Here is a 21,951-nt window from a genome sequence, read left to right on the forward strand (position 1 = left end):
AATAATTGAATTCTTCTATTCGGACTTAATTACTTTCCAAAATAAATATACAACACAAATTGGAACAAAATTTGTGGATGAATGGATGAATGAACGAATTAATGGACAGACATATAATATTAATTTTTTAAGGCTCTAAAAAAGCAACATAATTACAATCACTCACTTTAAATTTGCCATCAGAGGAGAAGATAGTGATCCATCTGTTGTCATAGTCAGCCACAATAATATCTCCGTTCATGTCCACTGTGACGCCAGTGGGGCGCTGCAGCTGCCCTGGAGAACGACCTCTCACTCCAAACCTCATCTTAAACTGACCGTCATTAGAAAATACCTGCCAAATGTCCACAACCACAAATTTAAGACCAATGACAAGCAGACATTCAAACACTGCACTTTAAATGTGCACCTGCTGTATGTAGTGTAATATGAGCATTACTGAATTGCACCTGTATGCACTGGTTATTACTGTCAGCCACCACTATGCGTCCGTTGCTGGAGGTGGAGATGCCCTGCAGGTTGGAGAATTCTCCTCGCTCTCGCCCCCTCGTCCCTGTGACACACAGATAACACACACACACACACACACACACACACACACACACACACACACACACACACACACACACACAGAGTGAGGCAAAGCAAATTTAGCTATAGTTACATTATGCAAGGGCTAACAATGATATTGCAGAACAAAATTTATAGCTAATCCATGAAATGTTTTGCTTAAAGTGACAGTTCAGCAAAAAATCAAATTTCCATAACTTTCCACTAATCCACAAGTAGTCAATCAGCCAAGGCATGTTTGGTGTTGGAAACTTGCTTCTTAAGTTTTGCACCATGAGCTATGAGCTAGAGGTCTCCACTCCCGTGGATTCCCGCAGGACCTGTGAGACCCGCCACAATATTTTGTGGCGTGGGACTAGTGTGTTGCATGCTGGTGCAGGCGGGAAACCAGCCTACTGCAGACAGGAGCGGGACAAAGCACACAAGAAGAGAAATCCCATATATATATGTTTGTCAATAAAATGGCTAAATTTGCACTGTAGACATGTGACCCCTGGTTCCTATCACCACCACTGTGAAGATATCCGAGCTAGTAAGTGTCTCTACAATTTCACATTAAAAAAAAACACTGAATGACTGTTTGCATCTCACCAATTCAATTATACTGAAACCTTCAGCACTTTCAATTTATAAGTAGTCTCTAATCGACTAGCTTATGTGGTTTCTGACACTGTATGACATGCTGTTAGCTCTAAAAAAATGGGTGAAAAGTATGTTGCACAGCTAAAATAGTAGTAGCAGACATACTGAAGCCTGAAATTTGAGAACAGTATGTCAAACAGTGTTAGAAACAATGTGACATGTTGGATTGCACTTGATGATTCAGGCATGTATAAGCTTCCTTTATTTGTTAGCTACATTAGGCTCATACTCCAGCAAATTTTATATTATACAAAATGTTAATAGAGCAAGTGATTCCAAACATATCCAAACAGTAGTTAAATGGAACAGGTAAACAGTTTTTTTTTTCCAGCAGCTGCACCACAGGAAGCTGTGAGAAACACTAATGTACCGCTCTTTGGTCTTTGTTCACACGCACCCACTCTGTAGATGAGCTCGTCCTCTATGGGGTTTTCCTTCTTCTTGGTAGTGCTGTACATGCTGGAGGGCCTCCGCACTGCTTTCTGCCGGACATGTCCCCCACCTCCCCCTCCGCCGGGGGACTTTACACGCCTCTTCACGTCGTCCGGGGACTGCGGGGCATCGCAGGGTTTAACGGCCCGAAGGCGGAAAGGGCTGCCGCGTACAGGCTGGCCGTACAGCAGCAGAGAGAAGGAGAACTCCCCTTCACTCCACAGCGTGTAGCCCACATCATACGTGCCGTTCTTATTGTCTGTCACCTCAGCATTAGTGACAGAGCCAGCTGGGCCGGTGATCTGAGCCTTTAGAGCTGCGTTCCCAGTCTTTACCAGCTCACCAGCCTTATCCTGTTAGAAAAACAAACCAAAAAAAAAAAATCAAATGTGACATACCCATTTTCATTTGTGCAACATAAAGCATATTTCTGCTGATTCTTAAGGCAATGTCAATAATTCTGTAAATCAGGTCTGGAAGATATTTTAGATGGACCTGGCCTGTAATTAAGCAACAAATGGAGTAACAAACCACATAACACACAAAGTGACAAACTGCCTAACTAACAAAGTGACAAACCGCCTAACTAACAAAGTGACAAACCGCATAACACACAAAGTGACAAACCGCCTAACTAACAAAGTGACAAACCGCCTAACTAACAAAGTGACAAACCGCTTAACACATAAAGTGACAAACCGCCTAACTAAGTGACAAACCACGTAAGACACAAAGTGACAAACCGCCTAACTAACAAAGTGACAAACCGCCTAACTAACAAAGTGACAAACCGCCTAACTAACTAGTGACAAACCCGCCTAACTAACAAAGTGACAAACTGCATAACACACAGTGACAAACCGCCTAACTAACAAAGTGACAAACCGCCTAACTAACAAAGTGACAAACTGCATAACACACAGTGACAAACCGCCTAACTAACAAAGTGACAAACCGCCTAACTAACAAAGTGACAAACCGCCTAACTAACAAAGTGACAAACTGCATAACACACAAAGTGACAAACCGCGTAAGACACAAAGTGACTAAGCATGTAACACATTAAAGTGACAAACCACTCACTCACTCACTCACTCACTCACTCACTCACTCACTCACTCAGCTAAAGGCTGCTATTAGCACTCCAGTAGCTTTTAACGCTTTATAAAAGTTTCAGTTCGCATTTTCAAACATATTCCAAACATGACAATAAGCATTTTATGACGCTACCTTGCTAACGATAGCACTGGGTGCTATTAAGAATGACTCCAAAGTTATTTCCAAACAACAATATTCCCTAAGCAAAGCAGGTAACTAGATGTGAAATTACCATAAAGAGATAATTATAGTATATTAATAATTACAGTCAGTTAAATCCTGTATAATTCTTCTACATAATTCTAAAAATATAGTAATATTGCAATATTCCAAATTTTTACACGGTCGTGTACAGAGCAGTTCTGGATCTAATTTCCACCCTGACCCAACTGCAGTCGAAATTAGCAGTGTGACCCACCTTGGTGGTGACAGTGACAGTAGTGGACTGTCCCACCACAGCATGCCGGAGCCCCTCTCCTGTAGCCACGCTAGTGTGTCCCACAGCACTGGTGGTCAGGAGGACCCCCAGGTTCTGGATGGAGCGCCGCAGCCCCTCCGTCTCCACTTGGCACTGCAGGTGGCCGTTCTCGTGCGGCTGCTCTGGGAACGCGTGACGCTCTAGTGCCCCCATCCGCTCGCCCATCTGCTTCTGCACCAGTAGCACCTCGGTGGCGCTGCCGTGGTTCAGAGCCTGCTCAGTGAAACTGCAGCTGCTCAGGATGTTCTCCTTCCCCTGCAGCAGAGCAGCCAGCTGAGCCTGCAGCACCTACACACAGCAGATAACATACAACGGCAGAGTTATACACTCAGCTGGAGAACTCCCTGAGAAGCTGCTTTGTGATAATATCCATCGAATTAGGGCTGGGCGATTTGCATCGCAATACTTCAAGGCATTTTCATGATACATAATATGCATCAAGAAATTTCATTTTTCTGAGATTTAATGAGTTGAAACACAAAACAGAACCTGTAGTGTCACATATAAAAATACTACTACAATATTACAATAAATCTACAACTACAGTGATTTCTATTGGATGTTTTACAAACTGTACTGCAATAAATCCAATTAAACAGGACTAAATAAGGTCACTCAGCAACGAAATATACAGTTGCTCAGTATGCTTCACATAATGATGATATCCACGAGGTGCTCAGAAAAGCGTATGGTGACATAATTTATCACGATAATGATATCATCACACTGCCCACCCCTACACTGAACTGTCTGCTTAATGCACTTCTCTGCTGTTTCGACTCGAGATTTACAAGATACAAGTATGCAATATCTACAAAGCCATATCTGAAGCCAAGTGGTTTAGCACATTAGAAATAAATTGGTGTCTACCATTTTTAAGCTCAGTAAATCCAGTGATTTAACTCTGCCCATCAAAAGTTTTTTTTACTGTCATTTTCAATGTGGTGAGAAAAAAGGCCTGATAAGGTTTTATTAGTGTAAAACAGCCATGTGCTGTTACTCTGGGAATATTTAGCTTCATCACTCAGCTTCATTTTCATCAAAGTGTGTCTTCCTTGGTATGAAAAGAAAGTATTGCCTAATTAATAATTTGACAGTTTTCTTCTCCAGCCTGTTGTTAAAAGCACATATTGCTGCTGTCAGAAGAAAACCTTGTATCTCCTTTTTTGTCGTTTTGTACTTTTTTACAGAAATGCCAGCTGACCTTCACAATGTGCCAAAATTTCATGATGAACGGACCACCAGAAATGCTCCAAAAGTGCTTGGAAAAAATCTAGTTCCATTAACTTCCATTCAAAACTAAGAATGTTTTTTTTTCCTTCTGCTGTAAAGTTAACATTGTGGAGATACAAGGTTTCCTTCCGACAGCAGCGATGTAGCGCTTTTGGTGCAGATGTAAACACTTGAGTAGTTTGAGTGCTGATGCTTGGATATGTAACTGTTACTGTTAATGTAGGTTGAAACGATACACATATTTAAGGTTTGATTTGATACTGATTCTCAGGTCAGGATTTAATTCCATTCTCGCTATTTTTTGTGTTAAAATGTCTTGATTCTCATTGTCTTGATAGACTCATTCTAGTTTTAATCACTGGCAGTGGTTTTCATAAAAGACGTAAACAACAGCAACAACAACAAAAAAAGTTAATTTGTATTTGAACATTTTTAATAGGCAGCTTACATTGCTCATAAGCAACTACTGGAATAATCAGCAATCTGCTGTTATTTATTACAGTACAATTGGATTTATTCTGACGTTCCCAAAAATAATTCAAAGACATACATAACTGATGATATCTTGCACATCTCATGATATTTTTGGACAGCAAAAATAATTTTATCTTTTTTGTGAATTTGTGCAGGTGACATGAACTCACTCAGCCTATCACTGTTGTCTTTGGCTTTGGCATGGTGATAACCAGGATGACTGATCACCTCAGTGTCACAGCAGCTAGATCTTTTAACAAACCCTGAAAGAATTAGTTTATCCTCTGCTTCATTGCACGTAGAGCTGCTTCTCCAAAAGAGGCTCAAACTGGGCTACAGGCATCCGAGCAACATATGAAAACAACGTATGAGTTCCAGCTCCTGAACGAAGCTATGAAGCTCTGAAGCTCTATGTGTTCCTCATCCAAAATAGAAATAGCACTGTTTGCCTGTTCATCTTAGTTTGACTCATCAATGATCTGCTACCTTTTATAATGTTATAATATTTTACATAACCATATTCAATAGATCCTAATGGACAGGAACTGGTCCCAGATCAGTGGCTCACCCTGGTTCATCTGATCCCTATAAAACCCATTTCTCATACCTTCTGCTTTGTGCTGCAGATGTTCTCCAGGTCAGTGATGAGAGTGTTCTTGCGCTGGTGCAGCGCTCGCTCCAGCTCCTCGAAGGTGCTGCTGATTTCAGAGATGGCGTCATTCTTCCTTTCAGAGAGCTGCCTGGATATATCCTTCACCAAGTCGATGGCTGCCGTCAGCTGAGGAAGCCTGGAGGAGGAGGAAGAAGAGGAAGAAAGGAATGAAAGAAGGGGGTGAGTACCAACTTCTGATTTAATACTACAGTTAAGAGGCCATGGAGATTTGTTTCCTAGACACCGGTGGGCGTGCAATCAAGACTGATTGTTTTTCTTCGTGGTGTTGCAATAATGTTAGGTGGAAGATTATTATGGTTATTGCAGAGTGGATAATTAGCGTTGTAATTGCATGTCTTATGAGCATATTTTTTATTGGTTTTTAACATTGTGGTCACACTGGGTATCACAGCAGGTCTCAAATCAGACATTACAGACCTACATGTCTATGCTCGGATGGCTTTTTGCTCTCTGTATATTATTACATTAAAGCTCAGGAATAGCAATAAAGCACAGACTGAAATTATGCATATGTTAACTGCAAAACTGCATCTCGAGGGCTGGGTGTAGGAAACCTTTCATGCCAGATACATATACACCAGCCGGCCACTTTATTAAGTACACCTCCCTGTTTCTACACTCATTGTTCATTCTATCAGCTCCACTTACCATATAGGAGCACTTTGTAGTTCTACAATTACAGACTGTAGTCCATCTGTTTCTCTGCTAGTTTGTTAGCCCGCTTTCACCCTGTTCTTCAATGGTCAGGACCCCCACAGGACCACCACAGAGCACGTATTATTTAGGTGGTGGATCATTCTCAGCACTGCAGTAACACTGATGGAGTGGTGGTGTGTTAGTGTGTGTTGTGCTGGTGTGAGTGGATCAGACACAGCAGTGCTGCTGGAGTTTTTGGACACCTCAGTGTCACTGCTGGACTGAGAATAGTCCACCAACCAAAAATATCCAGCCAACAGCGTCCTGTGGGCAGCATCTTGTGACCACTGATGAAGGACTAGAGGATGACCAACACAAACTGTGTAGCAACAGATGAGCTATCGTCTAGGTGGACCAACAGGTACACACTTAAAAAGATGGTTCTTCAAGGGTTCTTTAGTAAAGAAAATGGTTCTATATAGAACTATGAACACTCAAAGATCCCTTTGCATGGTTCTTCAGCTTGATGGAGAATGTGCTGTAGATGGATCTATACAGAACATTTTTTGAAAACGGTTCTATATAGCACCCAAAAGGGTTCTTCTATTGTTACAATGTCCAGCTTGTAACAATAGAAGAACCCTTTTGGGTGTTATATAGACCTATAGAACATTCATGCACATTTTCCATCAATCTGAAGAACACTTTAATCATGCAAAGGGTTCTTTGAGTGTTTATTTTCTTTACTAAAGATCTTTTGAAGAACCATGTTTTTTTTTAAGAGTGTACGAGTGTCTAATAGAGTGGACAGTGAGTGGACACAGTGTTTAAAAACTCCAGCAACACTGCTGTGTGAGAGATTGATGTATAGTTTACTACTGCTAAATGTTTAAACTGCTAAAAAGGTACCGTTTACTCTGCAGGCCATACAGTCCATACGTGGACATCATACTGCTGCTGCAAAAACAGCCCATTTTTAATTCACTGCTTTTGTGATGACACAAAAACCTCTCATTTCTATAAATGACCTTTCAGCAGTTTAGCCCCACCCATTCACACTGAAGTTATAATGAGTGTTTCAGCCTGGACTGCTTTTTAAAAGAGCTCCAGCCTTGAATACGTACTGAAAAAAATATTTACCAACAGAACAACATTATTTCAGCTTTCAGTATCAGACATTTGTGAGAATACATGGCACAAAATGTTCTGTGATGTGGCCACAATATGCATTCGTATCCTGCTATGGTCTCACTAATTCCCTTTTTTAGCTGGAGTAGAATTACACCCCTGTTCGTGCCCTTTCAGGATCACTGGGCTTACCTGCTCGCAAAACTGAAAACAAAACTGAATGTTAATTTCAGACACATCGTGAGCGCACATTGCGGTCAGATCCAGGTGCATTTTGTGCTGCACCCGTGCTTCTAAGCATTGTGAATGCTCTGACCTTGTGCGAATGGCGTCCAGTTGGTTCTTGAGAGCTGCTTTGTGCTGCTCTAGAACATCCTTCAAAGGAACGGTCACATGCTCCCGGTGTTCTCCCTCTGTGCACTCCAAACACATTGCCGTTTCACATGACTCGCAGTAAAACTCCATAACCTGCAGAGGGCGCAAAGGAGAACCATTAGAGAATGAACAACACAGAGCAAACAATACAAATTCACTGTACCATTACAAACACTGTGAAGTACAGACTACTGTTCAACTTCACTGTTCAAAAATCACTGTTCAAAAGTTTGGTGTTGACTTATTAAGTGAAAATAAGTTAACATAATAAATGAATTTTATATAATAATAATAATAATAATAATAATAATAAATCAATGTAGCAACACTGTAAAAAATGGCACATTTCATATTTTATGTTTTATTTTTCAATATGTTAAAATCAGCAAATAAGTGGAATTTGGAGAAAAAAAAACATATTTAAGTTTATTCCCTGTATAGAATGTGCTAAATCATTGAGGAATGTTCAAATATCTGCATAAATAACTGTTTAAATTGTATTAAAATATCTAAAATGATCATTATATGTTTCTAGTATAGTAATACAAAATATGTAAATACATGTATAATGCTGTACTACCTTTATAAGTTATTATTGACTAAAATATAAATTTTATTTTTGCAAAAGTCCACTACATTTCTGAAAGCTGTCTGAAAAGTCCAGGTGTGTTGGCTGACCTTGCCCTCGTGGTTGGGGCAAGAGAGGGGCTGGGCGGAGGTGGCAGCGCTGGCCGACTCCAGCACGTTACAGGCTTCGGGCTGAGAGCACTCCGACTCCCTCTGCAGCACCTCCATCAGATTAGTAATGAAGAAGTTATTCTGCAGTGCTGCTACACCCTTCTCAGGCAGGATGGACGTTTGCCGGCACACCGGGCAGGACAGGGTCAGAGACTGAGGGGGGATGTAGTTCTGGAGGCATCTGCAAAAAAAAAAAAAAAGGGATGGATGAGAAGCTGTTATTTTCTGTTGATTTTCTGTTGATTTTCTGTTGATTTTCTAAATTTTCTGCATGATTAAATTGTTAAGGTGTAAACAAAGTCAGAGTGGGTTTTTTTGTGAAATGCTTCATTTTAGAGGAACTTACTGAGTCAGAACTGTTTAGAGGAGTGGTGAGAGGAATCAGAAGTCCAAAGAGTTGAACATGTCTGAAAGCTCCCTCACAGACAGTTATTGTGGTATAACTTTAACTGCATGAAATGGTTACAAATACATTACCTGATACCTGAGAAACTATTTTGCAATAGTTTTTGACAGGCTTTTGGCTTAAAATGCATTTTTAAAGTCAATTTATGGCAGACAGGGACATGCAAGGCAAAATAGTCCCCAGAGAAAAAAGTATTGTTGCTGGCTTTCCACTGTTTGATCATTATTAACATTATACTCAGCAGACACATGTAGGTTCACTGGCAATTTAGAATAGCAAAAAAAAAAAAGCTATATTTGCATTGCAGGCATCGCAACGCCTGGTTCCTATCACCACCACTGTAAAGAAATCAGGGTTTGTAAGTTTCTCTACACACACACACACACACATACACACACACATATACACACATACACACACATATATATATATATATATATATATATATATATATATATATATATATATATATATATATATATATATATATGTGTGTGTAAAATATAGTGTATTGAAACGAGTGCAGAAAGTGTACACTCAATTTTCAACTGATAACAAATTTAATTTCTGTAAATATTTTGTTTGCACTTGATAAAAAGTTTGCAAAAGGAAAAAAACTCTGCTATTTGCCGAAAAATCGGAAATGTAGGCTCAAACCTGCCGATACAGCTTGTGAATTAAAATAAATGTGAATATGTAACTCCTGTATGAAATTCATTATATAATTAAGGCATTACATTTACACGATTAAGTAACATAATAGTAATGTAAAGCATAATGATAATAACTCCATTTCCAGAGGTTGACAATAAACATTTTCATTCTGTTTAAGATGGACTGGAGATTCATGAATGACACTCAACTCAAATAGACTGTTAAGCCTAATACTGCAGGTCCATATGGCCACACTGATAAACAGACATAACAAAAACTGTATTTGGGTGTTGCAAATTCTGACAGCAGGATAACTGTGAGCCATGGGCCGATGACTAACACAGGATTCCTAGGATAGGGTGATATTCTAGCAGAGTAAAAGCAAAGACTAACCCTGTAACAGCTCACTTACAGTGGGTGGTTTTGAACATGATGTCATAACACAGCAATGCTCAGACTAAATCCACTGTCTGGAGCAAAGCCCTCTCACTAGGCTGGACCACTTCTGCTTTGAAAGAGGCTCTAGGCCTCAAGCTTGCCAGCACTGGTAAAAGCTGCATTTTGGCATTAGGAAAAGCTCCACGTGAATACAATATTTCACTGCATTACTCACACTCTGCCCTTTCTGATAAGGTCAGAGTCAGGGTTGGGCAATACCACTGACACCCCTCTGACACCAAGTAAGGCTAATATCCCAAAACCAACACCAGTGCAGTACTTTAAAAAGGGAAAATGCATCATTTCTAGAGTAGAGATTGGTCATGTGGATTTTAAAGGGCCCATATATTACAGTTGTCTTGTATTTGTTGTCCCTTGAGGTCCACTTATAATGTTTGCACCAAAAACAATCATATTTCATATAAATATTACCAGATCAATCTTTACTATATAGAAATAAACTGTCTGTTTTTGTCACTGTGCCTGTAAGACTGTATGTAAATTAACTATGTTCTGATTGGCTAGACTGTACTGTTCCTTATTCTGGGCTAAAACTGTTCTTACTCTAAAATTAGCATGAATCAGCATGGCGTAGATTAAATAGGTGGATATGTAAATGTGGTGTTTTTTGTGACATCACAAAAGCAATTAATAAAATATGGGCTCTTTTTGCTGCTTAATTTCCCTATATGGACTGTAGAGTGAAAGGTTTAGCCTTGTCATGTTTAGATACTTCATCAAATTCTTGCCCTTTAAAATAGTTTTATTACTACTACCCATTTTAGGACTAATATATATATATATATATATATGAACGAAACAATGAAATAACTCTAAAGGATTACTATCATTCATTCGTTCAGCCATTAACACTGCATAAGAAAAGTACTTCCAGCCTATAAAATGATGGCTTCAGTGATTTTTGCATTTCTTTTATTTGTGCATTAAATACACATTTTTGCTTCAAAGTAAATAAAATATTTTTAAAAAATGATCAGTATAGAAATATTCATGTATGGATTTATTCTGAAAAAGATAAAGAAACGTCAGGATCAGTCTTCTCGATGCTGTACCTTTCACAGAAGGTGTGCAGGCAGGGTAGGACTTTAGGGTTGTGGTAGTGCTCCAGACAGATGCTGCAGACCAGAAACTGCTTGTCTATTTGTCGCACCACTGGACTTGTGCTGCCGGTCTCCCTCTTAGCCATGGTGAGAGGCATTCACAAAAAGAGGTGGAGGAGGCACACACACCTCTTAACCTACTGAGAGAGAGTGAGACAGAGAGGAGAGGAGGGGGATAGAGTAAGAAAGGAGACAGAAACAGACAGAGAGACATGGGGAGAAAGAAAGATGCACTGATAAATTTTGAATCAAAAGGAGTGAAGCCTTGTGCTTCTCTTTGATCTGCTGTGTCTCTATACTTTCAGCATTAATAAGGACACTGGTGAGAATATACCAGTGTAGACATGGGAGCCTGCTGACACTCACTGTGATGTGAATCAAAGACAAAGAAGAGATGCTGTTTATACTGCTGACCAATTATTAACAATAATTACTCATTACTAAATGGTCACAGTGTTTTAACTGTATTCTGATCACTCAGAAGTGTCTGAGAAATGACTGAAACTTGACTAAGATCATGTGAGGAATCCATTTGTGTCATGGATCTATAGCTTTTATGTCCAGCAGTTGTTATCATCAATGAACTGGATCGGATAATGATTTTGTGGCATGTAATGCGGTGAGAAAAACTTTTCAGTGGCACCACTGATGAATCCCATCAGAGACATTTACTCTGGTCACAGTGAAATTCCACTGTTGTGCTCCATGTGGGATTAAAAGTATCTTAAATCAAGACTACTACCTCAGGAATGACACAATGACCCTTCCTCCTCCTGTCCCAAGCTCTTTCCATGCCTAAAAATAGGTACTGTAAACTACCAGAGGGAAATGAGGCAACCTCCTCTAATACCTACTCCTACTGAGAATCGCGGAAAAAGCCAGAGGCTAGAAGTGCATGTGTCTTGCATTTTTGTTTTGCTTTTCGTTTTGCTTCATTTTCATTTTCATCAAAAAAACTGATCTGATTTGAATGAAACCAGCTTTATTCATGTGTTTATAACTGCACAAGAATGTCTGGAGGCGGGAAAATTGAACTTGAATAGTGTGGCACTGGATTTGATCTAATGGTTCTCATTTAGATTCCACTCTGAAGCCCGTGGGCAGAAAGCCCCATTTATATGACTGCTAAAAATGCAATTCGAAGCTATCGCACCTTTTACCCCAAACACTGCACCCCATGCCCAATTCTCCTACTCAATCCAAGTCCTATACCGCGTCCCAAACCCAACACTCTGGCTACATACCCAACCTCTATTCCAATAATCCACCATATCTCAAATACACTAACCCATGCCCAATCCCCCTCCAAATTTATAATACCGAACCACATGCCCAGTATCCTATCCTATTCCCAATATCCCTATCCTATCATCCCATGCCCAATACTGCACCCCAGACCCAATACCAAACCCAATCTCCAATACCCTACCCCAAGTCCAATCTCCCACCCAATATCCATTACCAAAACGTATGCTGAATACCGCACCCCATGCCCAGTACTACATTCCTCACCCAGTACTAAACCCCATTTCCAATACCCTACCCCACCTCCAATACCCCTCCCAATTTCCATTACCAAATCCCATGCACAATACCCCACTCCACGTCCCAATATCCCAGTCCAACTCCAGCCTACCTAATTTCCAATACTCTACCACATGTCCAGTAGTCCACCCCCTCTCCAATACCCTACTCCATCTCAAATTCCCCCACCCCTTCTTCACTACCCTACCCCAGCTCCAATACTCTACCACATGTGCAATACTCTACCCCCTCTCCAATACCCTACTCCATCTCAAATACCCCACCCCATCTCCACTACCCTACCCCAGCTCCAGTACCCTACCACATGTCTAATACTGCACCCCCTCTCCAATACCCTATTCCATCTCAAATAACCAACCCCATCTCCAACACCCTACCACTGCTCCACTACCCTACCACTTGTTCAATACCCCACCCCATCTCTATTTCCCTACCCCATCTCCAATACCTAAATAGTGGCTATTAGCTTCCATGTTTGGTCAAGCTACCCCATCAATACAGAGTACAGAACATCAGTCAGACAGATAATGCATTTCCCCTGCTCTACCCAAGCAGGCTGCAAGACTCAGTGTAACTGTTCAACCTAAAGCAGTGGGCTGTGAAAAAATTCTCCTACGCACAAAAACAAATACAGGAAAGTCCAGCAGGAACAGTAAAAAAGAATAACATAGCCAGGCTATAAGCTTTTTAAATGTTCCACAATGTACTTAGTGTAACAATCAGTCACACTTAAAAGCTAAAAACAGCTTAAACAGACTATAGAATAATGATTATATCTTGATTATACCATTTAATGGTTTTCCCGTTATGGCCAAGCAAGTTTTAAAGTTCCCCTGAGGACAGATCTTTTTTAATAAGAACAGTTGTTTAGGACACTTCCTGTGTGAGCAATTATGTGATGACAAAAGCTGTTTGCTATTTTGCTATTTGCAGTAAACCCAATTGAATTTTCCAAAAGACATACATACGCAACGTTTTATGCATCCTAATGAAAAGCATAAGTATTAACAGCACTATTACCCCTAATAAAACCACAAAGGCGTAAATGCTTAATGGGTGAAATGCATCTTTCCCAGTTAAGCGCTGTTCTTGATGCTGGCGTGTTAAGGGGCTGTTTATCAGGCTTGCGCTCCCTGTGGTGGCACCACGACACGCCACTGCTCAGGGTTCATCATTGTGACACGGCCCACATGCCAGCAGCCGGGTGGGGGACTATTTTATACCCAGAGCACAGGAGAAACCATGCAATACCCTAGAGAAAAACAATTGCCGCTACATTCATTTTTTTAGGTGGTCTTTCATTTTCACGTTTCGAATTTTGTTCTCTGTTTCTGTCTCTGTGGGTTATTTTCCAATAACATTTTCACAGGATATTACTTTAATGTTGCTTGTACTTTCACAGTGATCATAAGACAGTGCTGGAGAAAGAGTGTGAGGCTTCACATTAGTGAACAATCAGTGTCTGCCTCCATCTTTTCTGTTTATGTCCTATTGACCCAACATCCCTATGTCAGAGGAAGCTAGCAAACATATGAGGTGGGATTTTAGCTACTCTACACTTACAAAATGACTAATCAGAGCCATGAAAGTGGGGCTACTCAATACAGACAAAGTAAAAGGTACCATAAGTGGTTCTCTGGATTAATGTAATAAAAGGCCACTTTTGGTTTCTTGAAGAACCTTTCAAGCAGTTCTGTCACAATTGCGACACAGATGTCAGATCGCAATTATTTAAGCTGACAGCAAATCATGTGTCTAACAAAGACAATAAAAGTAGACTAGACTCAATGCTATAACACTTTTTGCATCAAAGAATCAATTCGGCCACTTTAGTCTTGTACTTTAAACACTTGTATAAAATGACCAAAAAGGTAGTTTAACTATTAATCGTTGGTATCATATTAGACTTACTCATCTGCTAAAACTTTGGGATGGTAACAGGGCTACTTTCAGCTGATGGTTCTATAAAGAATCATTTTTATAAATGAGATGTGCCAGCATGAAGAATCTTTTTACAAATTAAAGAATCTCCACATAAAAGCTTTTATAGCAAGTAAAACTTTTTCCTAGAACTGCACATCCAAGCCAAGAACCCAGATTGTGATTGGTTAAAGAGCTCATTTGCATATTGTAGCCTTCTGTAATATCACTACACCATAAATGTAGGGAAAGTCTAATAATTGCATTTTATTGCTACTTAATAATGTTTTATTTCCAATTTTGTACATGGCAGCTATACACACTGATACGTACTGACTGTTACACCTTACCAGTCACTCATTGTTTATTAACTCCTTTCTGCAGGCCTCCCGGTGGCCATTCTGCCAGTGTAATGCATCCTTTTGCTAGCATTCTTCTTCCGGGTAATTGGAAAAAAAAAAGACCTTCCTTTCTCTGTTTGATTAGCTTCCACAATTCAAACAGGAACAGAAATTCACCTTTTTTTACTCTTTTCCTAAACTCTGTATAACATGGTCATGTTAGTGTCTACTGTTTTTACTCCATGCTTAAAATAGCGGCTCATTTTGTTGTCATGTGAAAGGAGACTATTAATCTTAAGGAAATATAGAGGACAGCTGTGTTTTTCTTTTAAGCATGCAGGTCACTAATGTGATCTGTACAAACTGATGTCAGATACAGGCCACATTATGAAGATAATGTGCACAACCAAATTACAAAATCAGATTTGGGCAGCTGTGCAGTTGGGCAGATTTAGGCCACTTTTACCTGCAGTCTGAACATAGCCACAGCATCAATAGCCACATATACATGCAGCCTAATAATCCATTAAATGATCCGACTAATAGCTCAATCAGAATAGAACATGTCCACGTATACACCTCAGTCAGAATAGACAAGTCCTATTGAGGCCACTCGAATTACAATTTCTATCCTACTTATCAAGGTGGGTAATCCTGTAAATAACCCATTAAATAAAAGAATAATAACCAGGTAAACACCTGTATCTGATTACATTCCCAATCGGAAAGTTTAAGTACGTTCTGCGCATGTGTGTCGCGTAATAGTGAAAGTTTATAACTTTCAACATGGCGGAGCAGAAACTGGTCTGCAGAAGAGACGAAGTTTGTGCTCTGATCTTTAAAAGACGGCGGTGGGACGGACGTCCAGCTTATGTGTCTCAGAACACAACGTCTTCCTCTCGGCCTTCTTTAATAAAGACATGTGAAGTACGTTTTCCTGAGTCTGAGCAGTTAAAAACACAAGCACTGCTCACTGCTGCTCGTCTAACTCTGACTGGACTTGTGATGCTCATTGTCATGGTAACATCTACACTAAGTGGTACTCTATGCATGCATGTAACTTTGGATCGGATTACTGTAGTGTGCATTAAATGGAGATTTTCAACAGATTGCTAAGTAGAGTGAACATATAAACACCTCAGTCTTAACCTAATCGGAATGTATTCAATTGGACAGTCAAAATTTTTCGCATGCAAACACAGCCACTGATGCAAGCACCACTCTTATTAAGCATAAGTTACTTGTGTGCTAATAGTGCTCCTTTGTAAGGCCCTGTTCACACTTGGCATCAACTTGCATCCTGGGTGATGTGATCATAAGTGGGCAACACCAAGTACGGGTGTGAACATGGTTTTGGAAACGCATGATCTAATCACTCAAACCACACTCGGATACGTATGACCACAGCACACTGCTAAAGCTTTCTGGTCAGAAACTTCTTTGTCAAAAGAACACTTTGTTTTCGGCACGATTTTTTTACTTTGAACTGCTGTTTTAACTCAGTAACCTTTCCTCCTTCTCAGTGTCTATTATTTGCGGGGTGCCTCAGGGCTCTATTTTGGGTCCTATTTTGTTCTCTTTATACATGCTCCCTCTTTAGTCCCTCTTTCAGAAGTACAGCATCACCATCAGTGTTATGCAGATGACACACAGTTATACCTCCCACTTAAGCTGGGTGAAAATGGCTCTCTGCGCCTCATTTCCAATTGTCTGGGAGACATAAAGTGCTAATTTAAACCAAGACAAAGCAGACATTATTACATCTGGAAATCCTGATTTGGCCAGTGCTATAGCTAATGATCTGGGGCCATTATTGTTTAATGTACAAAAAAAAATGAGGTTCAAAGGTGACTGGGCCTTTTCTGTAGCTGCTCCAAGACTGTGGAACAGTCTCTCATTTTTCATTAAGGCATCACCAGCTAAAAGATATAGATAAAAAACTATTTTTTTTCCTCTTCTCTCTCTTTTTAAAAACTATATACTCAGTCATCTGTTCTGTCCTGCTGTCAGTAGCTCTTGAACTTTTTATTATTATTTTTATTTAATTCATTTTTTTCCATTTATTTTATAGCGAAGTTTTGATTAGTCATTGGTGGCCTTTCTAATCTACTTTTCTCATAAAATACTACATTCATATTTATTTTGATTGATTTTATTGTGCAGAACTTTGGCCGACACTTGTCTTTCAAACGTGCTACATACATAAAGCTGGCTCGACTTGGTTGGCAGTGTTTGTTATAGGATTAATAAATTGCATGGTTACAGCCTGCAAATCACCTTTTGTGAAAATGCTACTGTTACTGTAGCTATGTGTTGTCTTTTTCTGGTTTTAAGAAAATTAACAAGCACAACAACGAATACGAAAAAAGCTCAACCTCATGCTGCTGCAGATCGTTCTAAAGCCAGACAACAAATCAAGCCTGATTCAGTTACTCATTGAAAGAAAACATATACAAACATATACAAATATCTTTAAGCTGTAAATGGCATATTTTAAGATATTTATATTGTCCAACTTGAGTGCCAATCACAACAGATTGGTGATTCATACTTTTGTCAATCGGCTTAAGCCTAGACTGCCCCCTTGTGGAGAATCTTTAGTTTGCTGAACACGAGTGAGTGATCAGCTGCCTTTGAGTAGTTGAATGAAGCTTCCTTTTCTATCTGCTTTCTTTGATTTTGCCTGACCATATAGTCATGTGAATCTATATGATACCAGTATATTTAATAAGGCTGTGGGTAACCAAACAAGAAAGTAGACAGTAAAAGAGGTTTCATTCAGCTATGATGAAGTCAGTGAGTTACAAGCCAGATCCACAATGTGCTTCCCATCTAAACTTCATGCTGCTCATATGGAGCCTCATTACTTTCATAAAATATTGTCCACTTATTAAATTCATCCCATTCACAAACTAAACAGAGCTGGCAGAGGATATTCTTTCCTTTGTTGTATCTGCTGCTTTGCTTAAAGTACAGCTGGGAGGCGACGGGGAGGTTGGCAGGTCATTTGAATGTCATCTCTGTTATCTAGCGTAAGTGTTTGCTTTTCCTCGATGCTGCATACTTACTGACGCTACATGAAGCTGAGCAAAGCGATCTGACGGTGTAAGCTACTACAGGCTTGTCTGCTGAAGAAAGGAAGATGATGACAGCACAAAATATGCAGCTTAATTAATGAAACTAACTACAGTCAAGTCAGAAAAATTGACAAAAAATGAAGACAAACCAAGAGGTGATGCAAAATACACCACTTAAAAGAGCTACAGTTGGTAATTATAGTAAACACAGTAAGAATAATGAATGAAGCTTATTCTCTAAACCCAGGCAACTTCAGTAAGGTTTACTTGATCATGCACAAGTTGCTGTGAATCGGCTACAAGCACAATCTGACAGCATTACAACAACAGGCTTTGCTTCAGACTCTGCGCTAGACTCGTTTTTCATTGAATTCCTGCTCCAGAATCCCCCTGGGAAAGCAGGTGGTCTTTGAAGGGAAAACTAATACAAAAGGAAAACAATGACTTCATAAATCTTGTCATAAAACTCAGCTCAGTTTCCACAGATCTACACTGCCTTTCAACTGCAGCTACAAATGGGCCAGCATCTGTACTACACACACTTTAATGATGGTAATCATTACTGAAAAAAAGATTGTTTGAAGAACACTGCAACTTTATTAAACACACTTCTTGATATTTTTACTTGTTTTAAGTAATTTTATCTAATGAAATGGATCTTATTCCATGGGCGGGTAATTTTGCTCAAGAAATAATGCGCATAGATTGACCACATTTAAGATTAGGGAAGAAAGACTTGGGGAAAATATCTTATTGTGATTTTTCTGACCAATATTGCGTTTGAGATTTAAATACGATTACTTTAAATTAAGTTCCAGGCCTTTTCCAAGAAAAACAGCACATCCATTTTTCAGGCTTGAGGCTTTAATACTGAATGTAGTGAAACTGCCAGTTAACTCTATTATTAGGTTAATTTCTTCAGTTAAAACCTGAGCGTTAAATAATGTGGTTTACAATTAAAGGGGAACTCCATCAATTTTTCAAAAACTCTGCATGGTTGAGATGTAAAGAAAGTCATTCAGAATGGTTTGATATGAAGAGCTCCATTGAAGAGAAACTTCGCAAGCCAGAATTGCTCAACATGGTTTAACAGAGGTTTAATGCCTCTAAAAGCTCCCTCAGATAAAGTTATTACATGAAATGGTTATGAATACACTGCATGATGTCTGTATGTTAAGGTTTTGGTCCAAAAACCTGTTTTTTAAATACACTTATAGTGGAGAGGTACAGGCACAGAGTTGTAAAATGAAATAATCCCATAGAAAACTTATTTTTTCAGATTTGCCACAATTTCATCACGATCAACATTACATATAAAAACTTGTGTAGGCTCAGTGCTGGTTTTGGATTGTGAATAAAATGGCTATGTTTGTGTTGTAGCCTTTGAGACCCCTGTTTCCTATCACCACCACTGTAAAGAAATCAGAGTCAGTAAGTTTCTCTACAATGAACCATTTCACATCAAACCACTCTGAATGACTTTATTTACATATTAAAACTAAATTTTATAGAAACTTTGAAAAACAGGTGGAATTCCCCTTCAAAATTGCATCTCTTATGACTTGAAAATTGTGCTCTTTTAAATTGCGGCTTTAATATACAAACGATTCATTGCTCAGCCCTTCATAATGATTTCACAGTCCAGTTCAGTGTTTCTTTACTGCCGTTTGAAAGTACTAAAACTGGAATTTTAAGTGTGGACCTCACTTAATAGCACATTCGAAAGAAGTACAAAATATGACAATAATTATAATAGCAGAAGGTGACACCAGAAACCCATGCTTAAAAACATCAAAAACTGGTCAGGATATTATTTTGTACAGAGGCTTTCTGTGAGCATGTCCTTGTAATGTCAGGTGGACACACCCCTGAGATCCTGGCTGCATTACTAATGTCCACATCACTGACACTGCTCACATCACAGACAGATACAGAGTCTTACACAACACAACCAAGCTGAGCTAAAGAGGAATAATGCAGACTCACCCCCGTGTGGTCTAAACATGAGCTTAGCTACTTCCCCTTCCAATCTCAGTTCCTCTCGGCTAGCAGTCGCTCTCGTCTGCTGCTTTGTTGAAGCGCGAGGTAAACTGATCTTTTAATTACTGCTTTTCTACGGGGCAGCAGCAGCAGCCGGGACCACTCACTCTCACACTGCAGCACAGCAGGCGAGACTCGCTCTCTCGCACGATCTCTTTCTCTACTTCTCTACTTCTTCTTTTCTCTCACTCCATCTATCTTTTTCTTTTCCCCTCTCTTTCTCTCTGTTTCTCTCTCTGCATACCTATCTCTTATTCTGCCTGTGTATCTGTCTGCCTCTCTGTCTGTTTCCCTCCCTCTCCCTCTCTCTCTCTCTCCCTCTCTCTCTCTAATATATCTGGTCTGGAGCCTCTTTGCTCTGCTCGCTTGCTCACTCGCTCACTCTCTGTAGCTACGTTGCTAGGCGAGGGAGGGGAGTAATAAAGAGGAAGTCTTAAAATGGCACTTCCCCAAAAATCCTCCCAGTTCCTTCCTCTGAGTCCAGCTGCTCTGGAGAGAGAGAGAGAGAGAGAGCGAGCACATGAGAAAGAGGGACAGAGAGTGAGAGCATCAGAACGCATGAGATACTGGGAAAAAGAACATGAGAGAGAGAGCATGAAAAAGCATCATGAGAAAAAAAGGAGAGAAAGTTAGAGAGAGAGAGACAGACAGACAGAGAGAGAGCAGGAGAAAGCTTGAGACAGGGAGAGCAAGAGAAAGACAGAGAAAGAGAGAAAGGATATATATATATATATATATATATATATATATATATATATATATATATATATATATATATATATATATATATAGAGAGAGAGAGAGAGAGAGAGAGAGAGACGAAGAAAGAGGGAGAGAGGGTGCAAGTGAGAGAGAGAGCGGGAGCAAGCATTAGACATATGGAGAACAAGAGAGACAGAGAGAGGGAGGGAGAGATGGAGAAAGAGAGAGGGAGAGGGGTGCAAGTGAGTGAGAGAGAGCATGAGAAAGCAAGGCAGAAAGAAAAATAAGAGAGAGAGAGATGGAGACAGAGAGAACATGAGAAAGCATGACAGAGGGAGGGAGAGAGAGAGAGAGAGAGAGAGAGAGAGAGAGAACGTGAGAAAGAGAAAGAAGGGAAAGGAAAAGAGTGTAAAAGCGAGAGACAGCGCATGAGAAAGCATGACAGAGAGAGAGAGAGAGAGAGAGAGAGAGAGAGAGAGAGAGAGAAAGAGAGAGAGAGAGAGCACCTGTCTGTGTGTGTAAACAGGGAACAGTGAGGTCGGACTGTGTAAGCTCAGAGCTCTAAAGCAGCTGCCCTTAAAAATAAAAATAAAAAACAAAAAAAAAAGAAAGAAAGAAAGAAAATATTTCTGATTTGTGAACCCGAGAGCCAAATCACAGAAACACAATACAGCCAGCACTCTGTCACACACACACACGCACACACACACACGCACACACGCACACACACACAATAAAAACATTGTAAAGCTCAGCCACGCAGGCCGTCTCACAGCATTAAACGGGATTTTGCATTTTCTCAAGCCTCATTGTTGGGCCTCCTGGCCACACCGACCAGCCCAAGTAACCAAATCCACACTGCAGCCGGCCCTCTCTCTCTCTTTCGCTTTTACTCTCGTCCCCCCTCCCACCCCAATTTTGCCCTTGCTCTTTCTCTCACTCCCTCACCCCCAAATCTCTCAGTTTAGTTCAGCAGTGCTTTGTTGGGATGAATGTAACAAGATACACTATTGCCAAAGCAGCTGACAGTAAACATGTAAACATAAATAAGAGAAAGATATAGAACTCTCTTCCACACACTCGCTCGCTCTCTCGTTTCCCCCCTCCTGCGCCTCACACACGCCTTCTGAATGGGAGCAACTAAACACTGACATGACATCAGACGCAGGAAGCCTAAACCCAGGCCTTCAGGTTCCCCCTTCACTCTCTTTCTCTACGCTACAGTGCTGT

At 40.1% G+C, this 21,951-nt stretch overlaps 1 protein-coding gene across 5 annotated transcripts in view; it reads right to left on the reverse strand.

The window, feature by feature from the left end:
- The window catches only part of trim3a (tripartite motif containing 3a), a 52,075-nt gene that overhangs the window by 10,018 nt on the left and 20,106 nt on the right, over window positions 1-21,951 (reverse strand). The window contains exons 1-10 of one of the 5 annotated variants that reach the window (XM_036565108.1): window positions 19,966-20,484; window positions 17,971-18,030; window positions 11,049-11,236; window positions 8,418-8,658; window positions 7,681-7,832; window positions 5,535-5,715; window positions 3,161-3,508; window positions 1,610-1,997; window positions 450-553; window positions 167-334 (exon numbers count right to left, since the gene is read on the reverse strand). In XM_036565108.1, the coding sequence (XP_036421001.1) occupies window positions 167-334; window positions 450-553; window positions 1,610-1,997; window positions 3,161-3,508; window positions 5,535-5,715; window positions 7,681-7,832; window positions 8,418-8,658; window positions 11,049-11,194 (1,728 nt within the window). In that variant the 5' untranslated portion in view covers window positions 11,195-11,236; window positions 17,971-18,030; window positions 19,966-20,484. Of the gene's footprint in view, window positions 1-166; window positions 335-449; window positions 554-1,609; window positions 1,998-3,160; window positions 3,509-5,534; window positions 5,716-7,680; window positions 7,833-8,417; window positions 8,659-11,048; window positions 11,237-17,970; window positions 18,031-19,965; window positions 20,485-21,951 lie in introns of those variants that run through there. The other 4 variants (XM_036565088.1, XM_036565072.1, XM_036565099.1 and 1 more) reach the window with 4 other exon arrangements.

The sequence above is a fragment of the Colossoma macropomum genome, unplaced genomic scaffold (assembly GCF_904425465.1).
Source record: "Colossoma macropomum unplaced genomic scaffold, Colossoma_macropomum, whole genome shotgun sequence".
Lineage (NCBI taxonomy): Eukaryota > Metazoa > Chordata > Actinopteri > Characiformes > Serrasalmidae > Colossoma > Colossoma macropomum.